Raw genomic sequence first — 24,767 nt, 5'->3', positions numbered from 1 at the left:
TGTCCTGCCACCTTCATCTTTGCTTTTTTCCTGCAGAGGCTGTACAGTGGCTTGTCAGCCTGTACCCTGCATTTCTATCCTCCCTGGCTCCATGGAACTAACCCCAAGACGATGATTCACCTGCCCCTTCCTCTTCTACCCTAACTTTGGAGTGTGCAGCTGACTCTGATCTTCAGTGTTCTCTCTCACAATGTACCCCAGCTCCTCCTTCCTGGGAGCTGGCTGTATAACTTGATTTCTCTCAAATGCGTCCCAATCCCTTTGCCCCTTGCTAACTACACAGGCCACCCAGGGTCTGATTGGGGCATGAGTGTAGAGGAGGGGGGTATACCTGGCCTGGGCCATCACAGGCAGGCCCGTTGGACCCTGATGTTACTCCTGTCCACTGCCATGTATGGCGCACATGCTCCATTGCTGGCACTGTGTCATGTGGATGGCCGAGTACCCTTCAGACCCTCCTCAGCTGTGCTGCTCACTGAGCTGACCAAGCTACTCTTGTGCGCCTTCTCCCTCCTGGTGGGATGGCAAGCATGGCCTGTGGGAGGCCCACCCTGGCGCCAAGCTGCTCCTTTTGCACTGTCAGCCCTCCTCTATGGCGCCAGCAACAACCTAGTGATCTATCTACAACATTACATGGACCCCAGCACCTACCAAGTACTGAGCAATCTCAAGATTGGAAGCACAGCCCTGTTGTACTGCCTCTGCCTCCAGCGCCGCCTCTCTGCACGTCAAGGGTTGGCACTGCTGCTGCTGATGGTCGCAGGGGCCTTTTATGCAGCAGGTGGCCTTCAGGACTCTGGGAACACTGTTCCAGGGCCCCCGCCAGCAGCTGCTGCCAGCACTATGCCCCTGCGTATCACTCCACTGGGACTGCTACTCCTCATCCTGTACTGCTTCATCTCAGGCTTGTCCTCAGTGTACACAGAGCAGCTCATGAAGCGACAGCGACTGCCCCTAGCACTGCAGAACCTCTTCCTCTACACTTTCGGTGTGCTGCTGAACCTTTGTCTGCATGCAGGCAGTGGTCCTGGCCCAGGCCTCCTGGAAGGTTTCTCAGGATGGGCGGCACTTGTAGTGCTGAGCCAGGCACTCAATGGGCTGCTTATGTCAGCTGTCATGAAGCATGGCAGCAGCATCACACGCCTCTTTGTTGTATCTTGTTCGTTGGTGGTCAATGCTATACTCTCAGCAGCCCTTTTGGGACTGCAGCTCACAGCCACTTTCTTCCTGGCCACATTGCTCATTGGCCTGGCTGTGCACCTGTACTATGGCAGCCATTAGCTCCTGACCATCCCCAGTCACTTTCTTACCCAGTGGATTGGATGCCACTACTAAAGTCATCTCCCAGGCCTCCCCCAACCTCTCTTCAGCAGCTCTGTAACAAGTGCCTTGTGAGAAAAGCTGGGGAAGTGAGAGCAGCCAGGTTAGTCTCTGGAGGTGCTAGGTAAAGGAGTACCCCTAGGAGACATGAAGAGTGGGTTTGCTTAAGAAAACTTTTAACTTTCCCACCACACCTCCAAGTTGTTCCAGACTAAGAAGTTGGGAGTATCAATACATAGTCCTAAGAAGTAACCCCATCTCTGACATGGGAGGCCTCTTTTCTCATCCCTGCATGAACAGTTTCTCAGAGTAGGATGTGGGCAACAGATGACTTTCCTTGCCTGGCAGATCCACTGGCACTAGGCATGGTACTGGCTGCTTTAGCCCAATCTTGGTGCATGACTTCCCCCAAAGAATATTCATTCCCCACTCTCATTCAGGAAGGCCCAATTGCCACAAATTATACAACCATCACCCAGGCCACTCTGCTAAGCTTCCCCATCTCCAGCAGTGTTTGGAGATTGCCCCCTCCACAGTGCTGCTGCACACACCCAGTCTTTAGTCTGGAGACCCTAGAGGGGGCTGGGGCTTGTCTCAGGGAATGTTGCCCCTGGGCCCTCTTGAAGGCCTGTGCCACCTCCAAGGTTCTTGGGAGGAACCATCTTCCCACCGTGGAACCTGCACCTCTGCCTACTGTCCCAGCTCCCAGCAGTCTGGAGAAGCTGGACAGAGTGACCTGGGACCAGGTACAGGAAACTTCTATAGCTCAATCAGTGTCTCTCGAACTGCATAAGCAATAAAGTCTTAATAAAGTGTTCTAGGGTGTAGGCGCTTCCTACAACCAATCACTATTGTCCTGTCTTTTATGTTGTACATCTTTTCTGAAATAATTTTGGCGCCTGGTCACCTGAGTATCTTAAAATTTTGTAAGTAAAATTAGAAGGAAATGTTTTCTTTCAGCTGTTGCCAGTGGCATTTTCCTTTGGGAATACCATGGATCTGAGACTATTCCTTGTCACAGAGCTTTTGAAATCTCCAAAGCACAAAACTTGGGCCATAGGGAATGTAGAGTCTTGAAAATAGAAGTTACTGGGCCCAGCTAGAAAACTTAAGACGATGAATGTGGCTTTGATTTTCATTTTCTTTGGTTCACGCAGTGATAATCCTTGTCATCTATCCTTGGAAACCATGGCCAGAGGAGTGCCAGGCCCTCCTTCTATAGTAGAATACCTGGTGTGCTTATCAAATGTAAGAGGTCCAGGGTAGGTGTAACTTAGTGGTAGAACAAATGCTTAGCATGCAAAGGTCCTGCCTCATTCTGTTCCCAGCACCAGACCTATCTCAGACCTGTTGCAGATTCTTAGGGAATAGATTTTGGGTTTTTTTGTTTTTCACAAGCTCCCTAGGTAATTCTGATGCAAAGTAAAGCTTTTAAACCACTACTGTTTGTGATGTACCACTATACCCAACTTGATTTTAAAATTCTTACTTAGTTGTCCTTCCTTGCATTTAACCTCTCCTTGCTTCATTTACTTTATCTCTGAAATGAAGGTCAAATGGTATCTACATATGTTGACTATATATTTTTTACGAAATAGCTGAAAAGGCAAAGTGAAATAATACATGTCAGGCGCTTAGGAACCAGCACAGTAAGATGTGGCTATTAGTGGAATTTATTTTAATTTATTCTACTTCATTGTCATGTCCCACCCTCCACCCTTCTAGGACTCCCAAGAATGAGGAGAAAGGCAACTGCCCTTGAAGGGTTCCTGATCAGGTTTCTCTCCAGGGCAGGGATCCAGTGTGACTGTCCCAGACTGGCTTGCACACTTCTGATGCTGAAGCTTCTGATTCTGGGCTTGGAGGTCCTGGTTCTTCGAGGCCAGATCAATGGCATCTTGTAGGACACCAGCCAGGAGGCTGCGAAGATGGTGCTCTGTGGTTGTGGCCTCCTCCTCCCACAGCCCCTGCCAGGCTCGGAATACCTGTGCTCCAATTCACAGATGCCTGTCAGCCCACCAACATTGACACCAGCTCAGGGCCTGCCATCGGTGCCCCCTGACCTGTAGCATGTGGCATGTCCGAGCGCGGGTGGCCTGCACGTGCAGGTCATAGAGGGCTGCCAGGTCCTTCTCTGCAGTGTCCCGCTCTGCCTGCAGGGCCTCCACCTGGAGCCTCAGTACTGTCTGCTCCTGGAGCCATCTCTGTCTCTCTTCACAGAACTTCAGAGATAATTCATAGCCGTTGTTGAGTGCCAGCTGTGTGCCACACTCTGAGCTAAACACTTTCTATGTTTTTATCTAATAACAACCTTATGGAATAGTTGCCATTTTACAGATTTGGAACCTGGATCAGGGAGATAATTTAATTTGTCCAGATTCCTACAGCTAGAGATGGCACATACCTTTCAGCAGCTCCCCAGCATCCTTGGGTTGAAATCCAAACCAAGAGATGTCACATACTGTCTTCAGCCTTAACCTCTGACTACTTGTTTGCCAGGCTCTAGCTAGCAGGACAGCTTGTAGTTCCCAGAGCTTATTTTGCCATTGCTTCCCACAACACCTTTCCTCATACAGTTTTATCCTCACTGGGAGCATGTTCCCCACTCCGTATACTCGCTACCATGTAAGTTTTGTTTCTTAATTTGATCAAACAAATTAGATTTCCTGAGTCTCTGGTGAACAATGACTGCTAAATCTAGTGAAATTCCTTGTCTGATTTCTGTTTGTCCTTAAAGTCTTAGCTTAATACCATCTCTGATCCATTCCAGCCTAGATGATGTATTCTTTGTTCCCACCCACCCCTAACCTGCCTCACTGTGCAGCACTGAGAATTTCTCCTTTATCCCTTACAAGGCTACAAGGGCCATGAGACATTATGGACCAGTCAATTGTGATTGGTGATGGATCCTAGCCCCATACTTACTCTTTTCACTTCCTCCTTGGCTGCTGGGCCTTTGACCTGTTCACCTGCCACCTCCTCCTGTCCCAAACGCTTTAGCTCCTCTTGGATCCAAATTTGGTGCTGCTCTTGCAGCCTTTGTCTCTGTGCCTGGGCTAGGAGGAACTGCAGGGGCACATCTGGGACCTGGTAGGCATAGATAGTCTCAGTCTAAGTTCAGCCACACTTATGTGTACCTAGCTTTGGAACGCAGGGCCCAACTTTTCCAACAGAATCTCATTTCCAGGGATGCTACCAGAAGTACGTCCAGGACCTGAATGGCCTTGTAGATCCTGTAGCCTGGGCACAGACTCAGGAGGTCATAGTTGGCGAGAGAAGCTACTGGCTCTATCCATGGTACAATAGAGGTCCTAGAGATCTCACAACCCTAATTCAACCCAGAAAGAAAATGGCCTTTCCCAGACCTTTCTCTCACAAGAATCCAGTGGCCCTTCAGGTCCTTTATTGGCCAGAACCTCCATTTCCTCCCTCAATGTCAGGGTAGGGGAAGCAGGTAGCTGATCTCTGAGACTCCTCACTCCAAACAAGTTTCCAGTTATTCCTGGGGTACCTGTTCCTCAGGGTTCCTGTGAGAATGCTTTTGGTGGAGCTCAGGCCCTAGAGGTGCTCTTCTTCCTGCCACTGGAGGCAAATAATTACACCAAAGGTAGAGGGAAGCCACACATACAGCTAGCCTCTAGGTCCAATTCACCTTGGCATTCCCCCTTTATACCTAGGCTTTGGTTTGCTGCTGAATCTGTCACCTGCTAAGACTATATTAGAAGTGACAATTTTACCCCCTTCTAGAACACTTTAGGTTAAGCTCAGGAATTTGAAATGGGACCAGGCACCTGACCTATTCTTAGGTGTATAACCTCAAGCAGTTAACTAGCCTTTTGAGTCACCAGGTTCTTCATAAAACAAAGATGAAAGTTGTGGAGAATATGAAATGAGGTAATGGCCTAAAGTACTTCCTCAATAACTGGGAATAATACCTAATTTTCCAACTCCAGGGCTGTAAACCCAGTTTTTAAATTATGAAAAGGAAAGAGAAGGGCCAAGAGAGGCAGGGTTTTAACTACCCTACAGCAAATCATTGGGACAGCATCTCCTGCTCTAGAAAGGTCATGCCTAAGAGGATAAAAGAGTAACAGATTAGCGGTCTAAGGGTTTGAGTGTGATTGCACCTCTGCTGCCTCTGATTATGTTGGTGACTCCGGGCTACTCACATCTCTGAGCCTTAGTTTCCTCTCCTGACAAGTGGAAGCAATGTTGTCTTCCTTGCTTGCAGTACTTCGATGGTTTGCTTTGGACCTTGAAAACAGAGTCCAAACAACTCTCCAATAGATTTATAAAGCCCTTGTGTGATCTGGCCCCTGCTTCCCTTTCCGGTCCTCTCCTGATTATCTCCTTCAAACACTAATCTGTAAATTGAACTGCTTTCAGTTTCCCAGAGACATCAAGTACTCTTGGCCTCTGAGTCTCTGTCTGTTATTCTTTCTCCCTGGAGCATTCTTCACTCTCTTTGCTAACCCATGAGGAATCACTTCCTCCATGGAGTCTTTCTTACTCTCTTGCCAAGGCTAACTTAGATGCCCGATAGGAGCAGGTGTTTATAAGCCTATCAGAGCACCAATCATAGTGTTGTGATTGTTTCTTCCCAGAAGGTTGTAACCACAAGAACAGGAAATTCTCAGGGCTGACATGGCACTATGTCCAGCACATAATAGATGGTCAGTAAATGTTGTGGAATCAATAAATCAACAAACAAATGGAATGCTCCAGAAACAGGAGAGGAAGGCAGATATAAATGGAGCTCCTAAGAGGTTGGATAAGAAGACATACCTGTGGCTCTGGGAGCTCCTCTACCTCAGCTCTGGCCCCTTTGGGTACTGGGTTTCTTGGGTACTGGCTCCAGGCTTTTATCACCTACAGAAAAGAAAGTTCAGAGAAGGCCCTGGTCGTTGCTGGTCTAGGAGCCCCCAGGTCTCACCTTGCTCACCTGTAGCTCCCGGAGTGCCCTGCCCAGATGGCTAAGCCCACCATCTGTCAAGGAGTTTCCAAGGAGACCTAAACGCAGAGTCTTCAGGCCAGCTCTGCGGGCCCGGGCCTCTTCTACTGCATTCCAAAGGATGGGCCTCACCTGTTTCACTTGTAGCCTTCTTTGTGAGGCCCCCAGCAGAGCAGCCTGAAGCAAACTCAGGGAGCTACCTGTAAGAGAAGATTCACAGTGGATTTCTTCTTCCTGTGAACTCCAGGGCACAGTGCCTGTAATTTTTAAAAGTTCTATTAATACTTCATCAAAATAACTCCTATTAAGCTTTCACATGTGTTTGATGCCTAAGACTGTTCATGGATTACTTCTTTTTATTCACAGCAACTGTGATAGATCCTGCCTCCCTCATGTTTTTCCAGAATAGACAACTGAAGTGTAGAGAGGTCAAGCAATTTCTTGGTGAGTGGCAGAGCTGACAAACTGTCTACCCCTCACTGCTTTATCCTGAAGAGTGTGAATCGCCCCAACTTGTCTTGTCACTCATTCTATACAGACTGCCACAGGGTGAGGTCTGGGAACCTACTGGTCAATGAAGGTGTGTTTGTTGATTTCAGAGTCAGTCAGAAACCAGATGAAAAAAAAAATTCTAAAGTGGGCGTGGTGGTGCACGCCTGTAATCCCAGCACTCGGGAGGCTAAGGCAGGAGGATCACTCTGAGTTTGAGACCAGCCTGGGCTACATAGTGAGTTCCAGGTTAATCTTAATTATATAGTGAAACCCTGTCTCAAAGAAAAAAAAAAAAAACCAAACCTCTTATTATGCCAAAGGTAAAAGACATTCAAAGTATAAGAATGCATCTACCTGTACAGTATCACTCAGCTTCAACTATTATCAATTCATGGTCATTCTTTTTTAATCTATAACTTCCACTTTGACCTGCCCTGCAAAGCCCTGATATAACTGTTTCAGAGGACAGATACACAATGGATATAAAAATAGGTAAGTCATTCTTCCTTTCTTTCTGTTTGGTACTGGGAATCAAACTCAGGACCCTGTGCTTACAAGGCAGGAGGTGGCACCACTGAGCTAAATCCCCAGCCCTGTTTTGTTTTTTTTGAGACAAGGTCTTACTATGTAGTTCAGGCTGGCTTTGAACTCACTGTAAACTAGGCTGGCCTTGACCTCTTCCTGGTCCTTCTGCCTCAGCCTCCTGAGTGCTGGGTTTAAAAGTGTGTGCTAAGTGTGTGCCACCACACCTAGCTAATGGTACCTTTCTGAATGTTGGCCTTCCCAGGGGTTCAGGCTCTCTCTCCTTGGGCTGGGAATGGGCAGAGGCTGGTTAGGTAATAGGATGAGACAGGCCTAAGGCCTCCTCCTAGAGCAGTGATGACAAACCTTTCAATGATAGAAATAGACCACTGTGGCACGTGCCAAAGGTTCACCACCACTATCCTAGAGATTCCCAAAGAACCCCACAACCTCCCCGCAGCCACCTTGGGGGTCCAGGCGAAGGAGTAGGCCACCATAGTTGTTTCCTTCTAGGAGCTGTGAGACAATCCAAGGTAGAGAGCCCTCCATCTCCTCACCAACAACCTCACCAGCCAATACCTGCAGCAGGGGGCAATCTCTGCCAAAGGAAAGGAAAAGAAAGACGTCCACTGGTGGATGGGAAAAATAAACCACAGAATCACACTCTCATGGGAAGATTGACTATTTCTAACAACTTCTGTGCCCCACCAGACAGATTTGCAACCTTGCATAGATCTTTATTTTTATTTTGTTATTTTACTTAAAATTTAAAGAGGTAACATATTATCATGGTACAAAATTATGTATCTGAAAGGGCCTTGTATCCAGAATACATAAACACACAAACAGCTCTTACAATTCATTAACAAAAAAGACAAATAATGTCAAGATGGGTAAAGCTTTAAAAAAAAAAGATAGGTAAAGGAAGGTGGCATTGGTGAAAAAGGTGCAGTAGGGAACTCTAGGGTCCATCTATCCCCAGAAACACCTGGAAAAAATGAACAGAATCAACATGACTAGAACTCTGGGAGAGTCAGATGTTTAGGGTAAATGTTCCCCAGGAGTCCCGAGTTTGATCCCCTGGTACCAAAAAACAAAACAAAAGAAAACTTATACATGAATGTTCATTGCAGCATTGTTTATAATAACTAAATGTGGAAATAACTCAAATATCTATTAGTGGGGAAACAGATACACAAATATAGTATCTTATACAATGGAATATTACAATATTTGGCAATAAAAATGTTGATGCTACAACTTGAATGAACCTTAAAAATATTGTTAAATGAAAAATTCAAACACAAAAGATCACATAGTGCATGATTTTATTTATTGTATATGAAAATGCTCAAAACAGATATATCTTTAGTTTTTTTGAGACAGGCTCTGACTCTGTAGTTTAGGCTGGTCCTGAACTCACTATGGAGCCTAGAATGGCCTCGAACTCAATGATCTTCCTGCTTCAGCCTCTAGAGCTGTAGAATTAGAGGTGTGGGCTACCATCCCTGGCTGGGCATATCTTTAGAAACGGAAAGATCAGTGATCATTTTGGGCTGAGGGGAGGTAGGATGGGGAATGCCTGAAAATAGAAACATGTTTCCTTTTTGGAGTGAGAAAAATGTTCTGGAACTAGTGATAAAATAATTCTGAGATTTTTCTAAACTTAGTTACTGGACAGAGAATGAAAGAGAGGAAAAGATAAGAGTTTGTTTTAACTAACAGCTTTGTGATAGATCAACAAAGAGGAAAAAACAAAGCCATTCCACATTTCTTCCCTATGTGGTGAAGATTAGCCATAAAGGCTCTGTCATATTCAGCTTGTAAAACCAACCAAGCAAAAAGCAACAAGCGCCTCCCTTATAGACTGGCCTTCTGTCGAGACTGGAGTTTAGCATTGACTCGCCCTCTTACCTATAGTGCAAGCAGTTTATCCTTCTCTTCAGAGTTTCATTTAAAATACCAGGGCTTCTTAGATCTAGTGAACATTTTCCAACTACTACCTTCCTTTGCTTTTGGTGGCTTAGAAAAAATTTCTTCTAGAATTGGTCCTTTTATTTTTAGCTAGCATGGCTAACAGTTCAACAATCCCTTTTATTTCAGGTATCTAATTTTTATTTATCATTAGTGCTGAACAATGCACAATTTTGTGAATATACTAAAAACCACTGAGTTTATTCATTTTAAGAGTGTGAACTTTAACATATATAAATTATATTTCCACATAGCTAGCTATTTTTTAAAGAAAATTATACAATAAAAAAAGAAAGGAAGGAAAACATTGGAATAGTCTGGATTTTAAGGTATTCCCCCTCTCCTTTTTTCTTTTTCTTTACTTTGTTTTTAGATCGTTCTGAATTTAGCAATGTTTCAATGATATTACAAATTTTGCAAATTAGTTTAAAATGATTATTTTCTCTTGCCACATGATGGAGAGGGGTTAAACTCAGAGCCTTCGTATTATGCCACATCTCTATAGCTTTTTTTATTTTTTATTTTGAGATAGGGTCTCACTAAGTTGCTGAATCGCCCAGGGTGGGCTCTGCTGTGAACTTCCTGCTCCCAGAGTGCTAGGATACAGACCTGCACCACCACATTTGACTTGTATTTATTATTTCTGAGCACTGGAGAAAAGGTATAGTGTGGAATATGACAATACAGTTACTTGGGAAATGTCCAATCTTAGTTTTGGACATTTAGGTTCTTTCTGAGTTTGTACTTTGATGTAGTAGAAGGAATGAATATAAGTGGCTGGAAATGAATTAGAAATGTAAAAACTAAAAAGTAGAAAAACAAAAATTTGATAATAATGCTTGAAGACACTATTTGAAAAACTGCCTCTAGTGCATTTATGAACTTCTGAAAAAACAGTGGCTGCAAAGCATACATATGGAGGGCATCTTTTTTTTTTTCTTTTCTTTTTCATATCAGGACTCTAACTCAGGACTTTGCAATTGCAAGGCAGGGGGCAGCACCACTGAGCTAAATCCCTGGCCCGCAAAGTGCTCATATGGAAAGTGGCTAGCCATTCCACAAAATCTCCTGTTGCCTTTGACCACATCATTTGCCAACAAAGGGTATTGGCCTGGCCTCCAGGGTACACTATCATCAATGCTGAGGAAAGGAAGAAAGATTTCAATATTGCCCTAGGCCAGTGATGGCAAACCCTTTAGAGCTTTCAATGATGCAAACAGCCAGCTGCACCTGTGTGAAGTGCCATAGTTTCACCACTTCACAACCATAATTACCACCCCATCTCCTCCCAGTGGAATTAGAAAACCTCTCACTTACAGGGCTCCTGGGAGCTGCAAGATCCGCAAAGCACCTCGCCACACACCCTGGGTCCCAGGCCCCTCAGGAGGATCAGGCCCAGGACAGGAAATGGTGAGCGTGAGCAGAGAGCAAGTCCTGCGGAGGACAAGGTAGACTCAGGCAAATGCCTGGGGTGAGGGGTGCCAGGTGCCTTCCTGTGCTTACCTGCCTTCACCTCCTGTAGCCTGCAAGTACAGCTCTGAGGCAGCTCTCGAGTCAGACACCTCCACCTCCCTGGCACCTTCCACCACCCTGAAGGAAGTGGGATGATGAGCTCAGCCACTAGGCACTAGTATTCTGTCCTGACCCTTAGACTCTCCCATGAAAGTGTCCCTAGACTGTGAGAATCATCCTAAAGGCTCCAGGCTCAGTATACCTCCCTCAGATACCTCTCATCTTGATGATCTTGATTTCCTTGTGTGGTCTGCCAGGGGTGAGAGTAGGGTAGTTGGCATTGCCTTCTTTTCACAGATAGAGAGACTAAAGTCCTGCTTAGTGAGGTACTCAAAATTTCCCAATGTGAGAATGGACTGAGTCAGGACGTGAGGCTTGGGGATGGAGTTGAAGAGGTCCAAATGGGGGGAAAGGAGTAGAGGACATATAGGATGAAGGGAAGAGTGTGGGAGCGGGTCCTGGAAACAGACGCAGGCCCTGTAAGTATATGACTCCAAGCTCAGAGCTTCCTTCTGCTGGGTGGCAGTGGGTAGAAACCTCCAAGGGTTTGGCTTGAGGGTGTCAGCCCTGCCTTAAGACAGTACCTTCAGATCCCATTGGACCCTGTAAACTCACAAGCCCAGAGGGGCCACCTCCAGCACCGACAGGTCCTCCAGCCCTGGAGAAAGCAGGTCCCGGGTCTTCCCGCTGGTGCTGATCTAGGATTACACAAACACACTTGTTTCAAGACAAGATTTTCCCTTCCTTTGGGGACCTCTATCACTAAACAGGGTGCAAGAATTTAGCTGTTTCTCAGTCCAGGCAAAAGTGATCCCAGAGAGGCAAAGCACATAGAGAGGCTGAACCCAAGCTCCCTTTCAGCTCCCCGTAGGCCTCAGGCTCTTTTTACAGTGTCACAAGGCTCTGCCTCTTGTCCCACTCTCTCTCTCCTCCCACAAGGGTCTCACCTGCACAAGGCTAAGGGTACTAAGTGTGCAGTCAGAGTATCCCAGGAGCAGAGCTTCCTCAAACAGCACCTGCAGCAGCTACAGTGAAGAAAGCTGTTCTGGGGTCTGGGGAAAGCATTCTGTTCTGGTCCAGCATTTCCTGAGGATGAAGTCTATTCCAGACCTTGGGAACATGGTGTCCAGAACAGATTTAGCACTAGCTCTCACATTCACAATGAGAAACAGACTCAAGTGGGCAAGCATTTTCAGTGGGACCTACTATTTGCAGAGCAGGGGTCATGACAAGATTCTGAGGTAGCTAGTTTGATTGGGGACATTTTTATAAAGCCCCACAAGAAAACATCCAAGTTTAGCATGTTATTAATATCACAAGAACTGTGAAGATTAGATTTGCTTTTTGCACGGCACCCCTCCCTCACCCTCACTCACCATCTCCAGCTTCTCCCCTCTCCTGACCCAATAGCTGCATAAACTGACACTGGAAAATTGACCTTATGGCTCACAGGATGCTACAGGAGCTCCAAAGAAGGACGCCTAGTTTGGCTTGGGTGGGCAGGCAGATTCTTCAAAGTCTTCTGAAGGAGGTGACACCTGAGCTTCAAGAGACATGTGATCTGGTGGCTTCTTACCTGGGGCACTAGTCGGGGTGCCTCTGTTTCCCGACCCCGGAGAATCAGGGCTACACTGTACCCTCTGCCCACTGAAGCCAGTGTGGACTGGACTCCTGACAGCAGCTCCTGCTCAGCCTCCTGCAGGGACACACAGATACACTCTCCCATCTAAAGTGCCCTGTCCCAGCCTGCCTTGAGCACAGGGACTGGAGATCAGTCAGCATCCCAGGATTCAAGGATCTGAGGACTCCATCTTCCTCCCATTACCCTCTCAGACCACCCTACCTGAGCAGCATCAGGGCCCAGGACTCTGTCAAAGGTGAAGCGTTGTTCCTGTGGGCAGAGCTGGGGTCAGCAATGTCTTTCCCTCCCCCATCTGCACCCTGCCCCATTTACCTGACTCTCCAGAGTCCTCGGAGGAAGGAGGCGAAGGCTCTTGGGCTCCTCCAGAAGAACTAAAGGGCTCTGGATTTCCTCAGGGTCTGAGAAAGGTGGGCTTCATATCAACTCTCATGAGGGATGCTGAGCTCCAGGATTCCCACATCCTGCCTTCAACATGTACCTTGGTTCCCCGACCTGCGCCGGTTGAAGCCTGCCTATCCCCAAACACTCTCCTGACTGTCCTCTCTTTCAGTGTGAATGTCAAGGCTTCTTACCTGGTCCCCTCTGGAACTCCACTTCTACCACCACTATCAGCCTGGTAAGGGGGCTGGGAGAGACAGCGTAGGTCTCTGCAGGACTCAGAGCTGCCTGGCCCACACCAGCCCCTGTGCTCAGCGCCTCTCCAGACTCCATGGCTTCACAGCCTCTCGGATTCCTCTTAATAATTCATATCCCTCATCTGAGGGGCAGGGTTTGAGGTCAGGTAAACTGGACAGGTAAACTATCAAAAGAAGTGACACTCTTCTCTACCGAGAAAACATTTCCTGTGGTTCTTTATTCTTTTATGAAAACTTTATTTTTTAGTGTTTGGCTTTTTGACACAGGATCGTGCTGTGTATTTCAGGAGGCCTTGAACTATGTAAGCCAGGCTGACCTCAAACTTGTGGTAATCCTCCTGCCTCCGCCTCTGAGTGCTGGGATTATAGGCATGTGCCGCCATGCCCAGCTGAATCATATTTTATATGTTAGATTTTTTATGGTACATGACTTAATCTCAAAAAAATTAAATCAATAATTATACCTTTTAGAAATATATACTGAAATAACAATGATTAAATAGAATATTTGGAAATTACTTTAAAATAATCCTCTGGGGGTTGAAAGTGGAATAGAAGGAATAATACTGGCCAGAAGTTGGTAATTGCTGAAGACAAGCACCTGGCAGTTCCTTGTACTATTCTTTCCACTATTACATATGTTTGAAAGTTTTCATAAAAGAGCTGAACATGGTGGCACATACCTGTAATCCCAGCACTTGGAAGGCCGAGGCAGGAGGATCACCATTTTAAGACTAGCATATGAACTACATAGTGAGACCCTGTCAAAAAAGATTTAAAAAAAAATGAAATCTGATTCAGCATTTTTTTAGTATATGCATAGATATGTGCACCACTGTTAATTCTATTACATTTCTATCATTATAAAGAAACTTGAAGCCAGATATAGTGGAGAGCAAGTTTGAGTCCCACCTGGGCAACTTAGTGAGACTGTATCTCAAAATAAAAACAAAAAAGGACTAGGGATGTAGCTCAGGACTAACGCCCTAGGTTCGGTTCCCAGTACTGAAATAAATTTTAAAAAGAAAGAAGAACTTGAAGGCTGAGAAAATGGTGCATTGTAGATCAATGGTAGAACACCTGCCTAGCAGGTGCAAGGCCCTGGGTTTAATCATCATCACTTCCAGAAAAGAAAAAAAGAAAGAGGAAGCAGAAGGAGCAGGAAGAGGGGAAATTTGAGTCTTTTTAGCTTTCAATTCTCTAACCCAACCCCACCCACCACAACCCCCAGCTCTAAGCAACCACTTATCTACCTTTTTTGCCTGCAGATTTGCATATGTGAGAGATTTCCTATTAATGGAATCATATTCTGTTGAGTCTTTTGTGTCTGGCTTCTTTCATTTAGCATAATGTTTTCAATATTTCCCTGTGTTGCAACTTCTTTTCTTCCTGTGGCTACTTAATGTCTCATATAGGCTTCTGTCACCAACTACCTGGAATTGGGTCAAATGTCTCAGTAAAAGGTGTGGTCTTCTACCAGCCTGCCCTCACTTCATTCAGGGATCCATAGGCCTTCACTCTATTCAGCTACACCTATTTAGCCTACACCTTTTGAGTCTTCTCATTACTTCCTCAGGTTTGATAATTCACTAGAATTCATATTAACTCACAGACTCAGGAAACCACCATGATAACTGAGTCTGACGCCAGTTTTCTTAACAGCAACTGGGTGGGTATTCTGGTATTTCATTTAATTTGACAAGTGTTGGGTTTGAGACAAAGACTTGCTATGTAGCCCAGGCTGGCCTTGAACTCACAGCAGTCCGACTGCATCAGGCTCCCTAGTGCTGGAATTAATGGTGTTTGCCACCATGCCCAGTTCTTCAATTTAATTCTGACATTAAACATTTGAGTCTCATTGTCCAGAGTTTTTACTGAGATTTCATTACGTAGGAACAATTTATTAAATCATTGATCACTTAACTGAACTCAATTCTCCAAAGGTTGAAGAGAGAGACAGTTATAGCCCCTAGTAACATGGTTGGATTTCTGACAGCCTTCATTCTGTAGCCTGGAATCACCATGCAGGACAGCAAAGTGGCCTTGGAATAACTCAGTCTTTCCATCTTTCTTGTTTATAGTTTGTAAGACTTCTGAGCCTTACTTTCACTCCAAGGAGCTTGAACAGTTGAAAGGGCCTTCAAGATACTAGGCCTATAGCCTAGCAATTGCTCCAGGAGCTTGACCGAGCAGCGAGAATCACCCAGGAAGGAACACACGGACTAGTTGGAAAATAGACCTTTATTAGTCTGGCCAGATAGCACTTCTGGAGCCAAATAGCTCAGAGAGGCAACTAGCTCAGTTAGAGGCTGTTTTTATAAGGAGTTATCGGGGGAGTTAACATTCAAAATTAACAGGAAGGGGACAAAGTACTCAGCCATTTACATACTAATGGTCAGCAAATTGATTACCCATTGTTTCATAGATTGTGGTGTTCAGAACATTCAGTTACAGGCAAACAAGTAGTGGAGTGATTTACTTTGGGTCTCTATGTTGTTACACTTTCTATCTAGTTTTCCAGTACTACCAAGCAGTTACCTATTAACTCACAATTAATCACAGTTGGAGCTAATTTAAGATTACAATGCAGTCCCACAAGTTCTCAAAAATAATTGGAATGAGCTAGGAATGTAATATCTTGTGTATGAAGGGACTGGCCAGAACAGTCTGTGCTCTGTTCTACTTCCTCCTAGAAATAGGCGGTTCTTCAGTGCTTTTTATCTCAGCAATTTCTTGCTCTCCCTGTGGTATGGAACTTAGGGTGGTTTTTGTTCAAGAGTTCCTCAGCTGTGATGCAAGTGGGGGCACATGCAGACAAGATCTTATCCATCTGGACAGTTTTCCCCAGCCTTGGGAACTGCCTGGCATGACTCTTAGGCCTCTGTTGTCCCTTGTTGCCTGTCTCTAAGGAATAACCTACTTCATGTAACTTGTGCACAGGTTCTGTCTCAGCAGACTCTGTCGAATTGGTAGCTAGTACATAGCAAAGCAGCTTTGTATACTTCATTAACATAACAGAGATTCCCATCACTCAGGGAATTCCAGAGGTTTTTTGAAACTCTGTGCCATGAACTGGGGACAAAGGTCAAGTACATACATACATATGTGTGTGTGTGTGTGTGTGTGTATTTGAATGGATGATCAAATATATTTCTATTGTATCACCCTAGTCTTTCAGTAAATGGATCATATCTGTCTGATCATCTACATTTTGTGCAGTATTTGCATAACAGATACAACAATTGTACCAACATACGTATGCCTAATATTTGGAGGTCTCCATTATGAGTAGGAACAGAAGGCTTGTAAACCAAATTCCCAGCACATTTGACTATCTATTTCTCTATTGTTTGCTATGTCATATCAAATTGTGATAGACATCTATGAAAAATAAGAGAACCAGTCTACTCCTTTATCACATCCTACCATCAAAATGTATCCCACAGTGAGGCCACTCAAGTCTGTAGGCTTCTATTGAATCTTGTCAGGTCCCTAAAGCAGGAATGGTCTCTGTAACATTTAACTTCACTTTTTTTTTTTTTTTTGGTACCAGGGATTGCAGCGGAACCACTGAGCTAAATCTCCGGCCCTAAATTCACATTTTAATGCAGGTGGTATGACAATATCATCTCTTGTTCTAGACTTTTTCGAAGTATTAGAATAATATTGTGTTCCCCTAATTGCATAACTCATTTGTTCATTTCTTTGACCTCTGGTATTATTCTTTCTTCTTTCCAATTATACCCAAACTTTTATACTTCTGTTTTTTGTTTGTTTGTTTGTTTGTTTGTTTTTGGTACCAGGGATCAAACTCGGATCCTTGCACTTGGGAGGCAGGCAGCAGAACCACTGAGTTAAATCTCCAGCCCAAACTTTTATACTTTTGGAAAGGATGTTATCTTTGGCCACTGTGCTGGTTCAGATTAACAGCAATAATAGTATTCCAACAAGGGTCTCCTCTCAGTATATTCTTATTCGTATAGGGTAGGGTTACATACATGCAGAATTGGTGAGCAATCCTAACTGCTAGGATGCACAGCAACATTTGCTGCCATGTCAGATATATCCAGATGGGTTCAAGGTGCAAAATACCCTATAAGGGCCTTAGAAGTTCTAATATAAAGATTAAAGATATTGATACAGTTAATTGTTTAGGAATCACCCAGGTTTCTGGAACCTGCAGATTCATCTCTGGTCTTGGGCCCTCTGCTTCAGGTAGTCAAAAGAGTTGAAGTGATTCAGGGAAGAAAAACATAATTATAACAGCATCCTCCCTCATCTTATCTTCCCCAGGTCCCCTAGAAAAGAGGAAGAATTTCTAGTGAGGACTCTCCCTTGGCTCCCTCTTATGTTGAGAGTGAGTATAACCTCATGAAATCATGTAAACAAATGCTTCATGACTATCTTCCTCCTTTAATTAATCAGTTAATTAATTTTTCTGATATTGAACTCAGGACCTTGTGCTTGCTAGGCAGGTGCAGCGCCCCTGACCTACATCCCTGAACCCCTCCTTTAATTTTAGACAACAAAATTTTCAATTGTTTGCTCCAATTCTCTGTTACTCTGAGGGTAATATGCAACATAATATGTCCATTTGATATAATATTTCTTTGCCCACTCTTGGACACTATGGGCTGTAAAGTTTGATTGAATGTGAAACAAATCTAATGTGGTGGCCCAAAATAACACAGTATGTTTTATTTCAATTATTTAATAGTATGTTTTGCATTTTCAATTTCCATTAAGTATGCAAGGCCCAGCCAGAATAAGTGTCTATTCCTGACAGGACTTATTTGTAGCTCCCTAGGGGACCTGCCATTTGTTCAGTATAATCTACTAAACTTGGCATGCCTGAGGCAAGAGGATTGACTTTGAGCCCAGCCTAAGAAACTCAGTGACTTAACAAGACCCTGCCTTAAAATTAACAAAAAAACTGAAAAGAGGCTTTGGATGTATTTTAGTGCAAAGGCCCTGAGTTCAATCCCCAGTACACACACACACACACACACACACACACACACACACACACACACCCAAAGAAGTAATCTGTCATGCAGCTATGTGGTAGTGCCTTCTCTCTGGGGATTCTGCCCCAGAGCCTTATAGACATATATTCTCTCCCCACCTCCTCTCTGCTGTAGTCTATACCCACTCCTTTCATGTATCCAAGTGGCCATCTCAAGTCAACATCCTGGAAAATTCACTTCCAATTCTGGAATATTGTTCTTTTTCCTCAGACTTCCATGTTGATTTTACAGATGCATCAAGCTAATAGACTAGTTTTCCATTGCCCTCTTGCCAGACAATATGACCAGACCATTGTCCTTCACCCACAAGTAGATAAAAACTCAAATGCAGGAGAAAACAGCATGTAATTTAACCCATTAAACTGATTCCTTCTTGTATCAGAATGGTGGAACTAAAGTACCATTATAAACCGAGCAGCTCTTAGCAGGGTGTGATGGCACACACCTGTAATCCCAGCACTTGGGAGGGTGAAGCAGAAGGATCACCACAACTCTGAGGCCAGCCTGGGCTACATAATGAGTAGGTCAGTTTGAATATATAATGAGACCCTATCTCAAAAAAAGAAAAAAAAAGAAAAATTTTAAAATAGCTGTTCATAGGACACTAAGTGATGGTAGACTTTAGTAGCTTCTCAAGTGATTTCAAAGTCAGTTTTACAAGAAAAGCCTATCTTTTGGGAATATGATGGGCAGAGTATTTCCTTGCATTCCCCCAGTAACATGCTCCTACACAAATCATTTCCATTTTATTATGGAACTCTTCTGGCTACTTCACCCCTCAGTAAAGAGTTTTTCCCCACACCTCTCAAAATGTTATGCATGTTGCATGTTTAAGATTATTTTATATCTTTTAGCTACAGGGGAGAGTTCATTTAATGTGTAACAGCAAGATAGTAATTTCCTCTCAAAAGTCTATGTCCAAGCCGGGCGTCGTGGCACACACCTGTAATCCCAGCATTTGGGAGGCTGAGGCAGGAGGATCTCTGAGTTTGAGACCAGCCTGGGTTACATAGTGAGTTCCAGGTCAGTCTCATCTACATAGTGAGACCCTGTCTCAAAAAACAACAACAACAGCCAGGCGTGGTAGTGCACACCTGTAATCCCAGCACTTGGGAGGCTAAAGCAGGAGGATTGCTGTAAGTTCAAGACCAGTCTGGGCTACACAGTGAGTTCCAGGCCAGTCTCAAATACATAGTGAGACCCTGTCTCAAACTGCCCCCCCCCGCAAAAAAACAAAAAACACCCACCACCACCACCACCACCACCACAACAACAACAAAAAAAAGAACAACAAAAAAAGTTTAGGGCTGGGGATTTAGCTCAGTGGTTCTGCTGCCTGCCTTCCAAGTGCAAGGACCCATTGTTACTGGGTCACAAGTACACCCTGATCAGTTCCCTTATATTGATTCCTGGTTTACTCTAGTGCAACATCCTCCTTTGTGGATGAAGGTCTGTGCTGCAAAAGCCTATTCAAAACTGCTTGTTTCCAAAAGTTGTTCTCCCCCTCATAGGCGGACTCTGGAGAGACAGAAACCAGTTCTTCAGCAGTTAGACCCTGAGGAAGTCCTCCCTTGTCCGCCTCCATATAACCCAAGTTCATCCCCCTCTCCTGTCTTTCCTGACCCATCTGACCCCCAACTCCTTTGTTGCTTCCTCTACTTCCCCTGCTACCTCTCTCCCAATACGAGAGTGTCTCTGATCCCACAGGAGGTCACTCCCTCTGGAAGATGCAGTCCAGAGATTCTCTTGTCTTTGAGGGAGGCCCCTCCTCCCAATGGGGCAGGACCAGGAACCTGCCGGTTCCTGGTATATGTTCCCTTTTCCACTTCTTATCTCTACAACTGGAAAACCCCAAATCCACCATTCTCTGAGAAACCCCAGGTTCTGATTTCCCTGATAGAGTCGATCTTTAGGACTCATCTAACAACCGGAGATGACTATCAGCAGTTGTTATCGACCCTCTTCACTGCTGAGGAGCTGGACAGGTTTAGGTTTGAAGCTAGAAAGCTCTTATCAGGGGGAATGCTCAGAAAAGGAGGCCCACAAATTGCTGAAGCAAGAATTCTCCTCAGAGCGACCTGAATGGGATCCAAATTCTTCAGTGGGAAGGCAGGCTTTACTCACCTTTCACCAAAACTTGGAACTGAAAGGTCAATGTTAAAAACTCCTCTGGGAAAACTTTCATCACAAACCATTCGATAGGTTAAAGGTAGCCCACTCCTCATAAATAAGCAATAGCCCAGCCCAAAACCAATAAAAGGACCGTCCTTTCTTTGTTCCTCTCTCTGTCACTCTTCTCTCTCTTCCCTGTCTCCTCTCTCCCTAACCTGCCTTTCCTAATAAAATCACCTGTCGGATCTCTCTGTGTGTGGCCTAGTTGTTGAGCAATGCTGTGCCTCCTGCCTCAGCCCACAAGAGTGCTGAGATTATAGCCATATCACCAAGCCTGGCATAAAAGAAGAGATTGTTTATTGGAAAGAAAGCAGGGAAATGCTGCCAATTAGGTCAAGATGTGAAAAGCAAGTAGAAGGATGAAAGAAATGCTTTTTATCTTTGGACATCTGTAAAACTGCATATATAACAAAGTGGTCTTTAGATACCTTTAATTTTCATTGTTTATAAAATTGTAAATAAATGTTTATATTTAAGAATAAATGTAAATGTGCTTTTAAGTTTAATTTTGTTATAACAAATAGAAGAACTATTTCTTATCTTTGGAAAAGTCAGTTTTTGAAGTACTATCAAAACTTGATTAACCAGAGTACTTAAAAATACCTAACAATTGGCCCCAGGGATTTAGCTCAGTGGCATCATGGTACCAAAAAAAAAAAAAAAAAAGCTAACAATTGAATTGCATTCAGCAGGGACAAAGAAACACATTTTTTAAAATCCTTTTTTTTTCTTTTTGGTTATAGAGTATGAATATGCCCCACTACCCTAAAATTATATTTTGTAAAATACAGTTTAATCTTAGATGATGTACCATTTTGCAATCCTTTGCCATACTGTTCTCACTTCAGTACCCAGAAGAGATACTCAGATTGACACTGGAAGCTGAGCTGACTACAGACTGACCACAAGCATTCACAGAACACTGCTTTGTTGAGTAAAATTAGGGTTCTTATGTTAACTTTGTCTTTATTGCCAAAAGCAGATTGCAATAAAATCATGATACAAATTGAGAAGATTTTTGTGTGTGTGTGGTATGGGGGATCAAACCTTGCACTTGTGAGGTAGACAGTGGAACCACTGAGCTAAATCTGTGGCCCTAGAAGGATATATATTTTTTAAAAAATAATTGTTTAGGGCCGGGGATTTGGCTCAGTGGTTCTGCAACCTGCCTCACAAGCGCAAGGGCCTGAGTTTGACTCCTGGTACCAAAAAATAAAAATAAAATAAAAAATAAATGTTTAAAACTACAGATGTTGAATTTTCAACTTTTAAATGTTTCTTCCTGTAGTTTTTAGTTTTTTGTACATACTTATTAGTTCTCTTGTACATTTATATTTGTGTATTTCTGATTTCACTCCTTTAGAACCAAACTAAACTTCATTGAAAGGCCTGAAGAGTTCCTTAAAGATTTTCCCTTACAATCCTCTTGGCATCTGTTAGTATCTCTAAATATTTTTTTATCTTGAGGTCAGTTATGGTTGTGTGTATGGGTGAGTATATGTGGGCTTGTTTAAAAGTCCATCAAAAGGAAGAAGGGGCCAGGCCTCTATTCTCTCAGTGCCAATAGGACAACAGTGTCCTTAGCTGTCAACTGCAAGGACTGCAGGCATAGGCTGTATTCAATCTGATTTCTCACCTGGTTGATAAAGTTGTTTGGAACAGAAAAAAAAAGATACAGTCCCTACACATCTCATTTATCATACTTACAGTGACTTGTAATTGTTTACAGCTTCTCCCTTTGGATTTTCTACAATTGGGGTGAAATTCACATTACATATAATTAAGCGTTTTAAAGTGTATAATAATTCAGTTGCATATAGTGTATCCACACTGTTGTCACTTCTCTCTAGTTCCAAAACTTTTTTCAATATCTCAAACCACACACAGTGTCCATTAAGAAATTGTTTCTCCGCAAGAGCAAAGTCCCAAGTTTGATCCCTGGTACCAAAAAAATGAAAAAAGAAATCTTTTCCTACTTTTTCCCTCTCTTCCTGGGGTAATCATTAAACAGCTTTCTGTTTCTGTGGGTTTGGCTGTTCTGGATGTATTACATGAAATAAATCAAACAATCTTGTGATTCTCCTACCTCAACCTCTCAAAGTGCTGGGATTACAGTTGAAATTTTTGTTTTGTTTTTTTTGAGTCAGGGTCTTGCTCTGCAATTCAGGCTGGCCTTGACCTCACTTTGTAACCCAGTTGGACTCAAACTTGTGGCAATCCTCCTGCCTTAGCCTCCTGAGTGCTGGGATTATAGGCATTTACCACCACGCCGAGATAGTTAAAATTTTAGAATTGTATTGAATTTATAGATTGCTTTGAGTAATATTGTCATCCTAAGGATATTGGGTCTTTGAAGATAAGAACATGGGCTGGCTTTTCCATTTATTTAGGTTTTCTTTAATTTTCTCCACAATATTTTCTACCTTTCATTGTACAAATATTTTACCTCTTTGGTAATTTTATTCTTTTGTATAGAATTATAAGAGAATTAAATTTTTTTTCTTTCTGGATTTTTCTTTTTCTTTCTTTCTTTCTTTCTTTCTTTTTTTTTTTTTTTTTTTTTTTTTTTTTTTTTTTTTTTTTTTTTTTTTTTTTTTTTTTTTTTTTTGAGACAGGGTCTCACTGTATAGTTGAGACTGACCTGGAACTCATTATGTAGTCCAAGATGGTCTCAAACTCACAGTGATCCTCCTGCCTCAGCCTCCGAGTGCGGAGATTACAGGCTTGCGCCACCATGCCCGGCCAGGATTTTTCATTGCTAATGAGAAAAGCACAATTTTTTTTTCCAGCACCGGGATTGAACCCAGGACCTTCACCCAGGACCTTCACAATGAGTTACATCTTCTGCCCCTTTTAAATTTTTTATCATTTTAAATGTCATTTATTTATATTGTGGTACTGGAGCATGAAACTAGAGTTTTTATCCCTGAGCTACATCCCCAACCTTTTAAAAAATTTGTAAAATTTTTGAGATAGAGACTTCCTAAATTGCCTAGGCTGGGCTCTAACTTGAAATCCTCCAGCCTCCCAGAATGGTGAGATTACAAGCATGTTCCACTAGGCTTGGCTCAACACAACTAATTTTCTTTTCTTTCTTTTTCTTTTTTTTTTGTGGTACTGGGGATCCTTGCGCTTGGTAGGCAGATAGCAGCGCCACTAGCTAAGTCCCTGGCCCCTAACAAAACTAATTTTTATCATGTACTGTGTATTTATCATATACTCTGAAACTGCTGTTTATTTATTATTTCTATAATTATTTTTTATTTTTCTGGATTCCATGAGATTTTCTATATACTGTGTAAGATCCGTCATCTGCAAATATTGTAGTTTTAATTTTTCCTTTCCAATTTGGATGCTTTTTTCTTTTCCCTGCCTAACCGCTAAGATTTCCTGTATAATAATACCATTCTTGATTTCTTCCTGATATTAGGGGAAATGGTTTCAGTCTTTTACCACTGAATGTGATATTAGATATGTTTTTCATAAATGCCTTTTATTGTGGTCAAGAAGTTCTCCTCTATTCCAATTTTACTGAGTGTTTTTTCTCCCATTTATTCTGTTGATAAGACATATTGCATTGATTGATTGTCTTGTTTTGAACCACACTTGCATTTCTGGGATAAATCTAACTTGGTTGTGGTGTGTGATCCTTTAAATGTGCTTACAGATTCAATTTACTAGTATTTTCCAAGAATTTTTACATTTATAACAGGTATAGTTTTCTTTGCTTTGCTTTTGTTTTGTTTTTTGAGGTAAGACCTTGCTTTGTAGTTCAGGCTGGCCTTAAGCTCACTATCTAGTCTATGCTGGCCTCAAACTCACAGCAATCCTCTTGCCTCAGCCTCCAGAGTGGTGAGATTACAGGAGTGTGCCACCATGTCCACCTGAATATCCTTTTCAATTCTTTTAGATATATAACAAACAATAGTGTTGGATCACATGATAATAATTATATGTTTAGCTTTTTGATGGACCGCTATGTAGACTAATTCCTATATTTTCTTCTAACAGTTTTCTAGCGGGGCACTTATATTTAGGTCATTAATCTATTTTGAATTAATTTTTTTATATGATCTGAGATAGAACCCAATTTCATGAGTCTGCGTGTGAGTAGTCAGGTGTCCCTGTGCCATTACTGAGAAACACAAGTGTTTCCTAGGGCCAGGGATTTAGCTCAGTGGTTCGGTGGCCTGCCTTGCAAGCACAAGGACCTGAGTTCAATCCCTGGTACCCCCCCTAAAAGACAGGATTTTCTTATTTCTTGTTCTAAACTCTGACTTCTATTACATTGATCTCAATACCTGCTTTGAGAACCTGTATTCTGATAAAATGGAAAATACAGAAGAAATGGACATATTTCTTGATACATATGAATTACCAAAGTTGAACAAAGAAGACAAAAAAATTCTGAACACCCCAATTACAATCAGTGACATTGAAAATGCAATTAAAAGTTTACCAACTAAGAAAAGCCCAGGTCCTGATGGCTTCACTGCTGAATTCTACAAGACATTTGGAGA

At 43.2% G+C, this 24,767-nt stretch overlaps 2 protein-coding genes and 1 long non-coding RNA gene across 6 annotated transcripts; 2 read left to right on the top strand and 1 right to left on the bottom strand.

Moving 5' to 3' along the window:
• Nucleotides 1–285: 285 nt before the first annotated feature.
• On the top strand, nucleotides 286–1,327 carry Slc35a4 (solute carrier family 35 member A4). The gene has a single exon (XM_010613834.3). The coding sequence runs from the start codon at nucleotides 307–309 to the stop codon at nucleotides 1,279–1,281; it is 975 nt and encodes a 324-aa protein (XP_010612136.1). The 5' UTR covers nucleotides 286–306; the 3' UTR covers nucleotides 1,282–1,327.
• A 1,625-nt stretch (nucleotides 1,328–2,952) lies between these two features.
• LOC104855136 lies at nucleotides 2,953–13,096 on the bottom strand. 4 transcript variants are annotated; one of them, XM_019206038.2, is made up of 13 exons: nucleotides 12,348–13,092; nucleotides 11,719–11,796; nucleotides 11,387–11,469; nucleotides 10,763–10,849; nucleotides 10,577–10,693; nucleotides 7,750–7,883; nucleotides 6,263–6,471; nucleotides 6,106–6,189; nucleotides 5,490–5,574; nucleotides 4,832–4,902; nucleotides 4,246–4,407; nucleotides 3,384–3,542; nucleotides 2,953–3,305 (listed from the first exon to the last, which is right to left on the bottom strand). In XM_019206038.2, the coding sequence occupies exons 1-13, from the start codon at nucleotides 12,495–12,497 to the stop codon at nucleotides 3,042–3,044; spliced, it is 1,683 nt and encodes a 560-aa protein (XP_019061583.1). In that variant the 5' UTR covers nucleotides 12,498–13,092; the 3' UTR covers nucleotides 2,953–3,041. The 4 variants fall into 4 exon arrangements, with proteins under 4 accessions (XP_019061583.1, XP_019061584.1, XP_019061585.1 ...); XM_019206040.2 differs by having other exon boundaries at nucleotides 3,126–3,240; nucleotides 12,348–13,096; XM_019206041.2 differs by lacking the exon at nucleotides 3,384–3,542 and having other exon boundaries at nucleotides 3,126–3,327; nucleotides 12,348–13,096.
• Nucleotides 6,586–7,860, top strand: LOC117287242. The gene is made up of 3 exons (XR_004518466.1): nucleotides 6,586–6,715; nucleotides 7,206–7,255; nucleotides 7,799–7,860. It is a non-coding gene; the product is annotated as an uncharacterized LOC117287242 (long non-coding RNA).
• Nucleotides 13,097–24,767: the final 11,671 nt, after the last annotated feature.

Source organism: Fukomys damarensis, unplaced genomic scaffold (assembly GCF_012274545.1).
Source record: "Fukomys damarensis isolate Sample0158 unplaced genomic scaffold, DMR_v1.0_HiC HiC_scaffold_3, whole genome shotgun sequence".
NCBI classification, from domain to species: Eukaryota; Metazoa; Chordata; class Mammalia; order Rodentia; family Bathyergidae; genus Fukomys; species Fukomys damarensis.
The sequence above is the reverse complement of the archived record's forward strand: the minus strand, read 5'-3'. Positions and strand labels throughout refer to the sequence as shown.

What these genes read in the sequence shown, in the direction of transcription:
- Slc35a4 (XM_010613834.3), top strand. Translation starts at nt 307, where the DNA reads ATGAGTGTAGAGGAGGGGGGTATACCTGGCCTGGGCCATCACAGGCAG.
- LOC104855136 (XM_019206038.2), bottom strand. Translation starts at nt 12,497, where the DNA reads ATGGGAGAGTGTATCTGTGTGTCCCTGCAGGAGGCTGAGCAGGAGCTG. An exon ending in GCTACAGGAGGTGAAGGCAG is followed by an intron (nt 10,694 to 10,762) that starts GTAAGCACAGGA and finishes TGTCCTCCGCAG; the next exon opens with GACTTGCTCTCTGCTCACGC. An exon ending in GGACATGCCACATGCTACAG is followed by an intron (nt 3,306 to 3,383) that starts GTCAGGGGGCAC and finishes ATTGGAGCACAG; the next exon opens with GTATTCCGAGCCTGGCAGGG.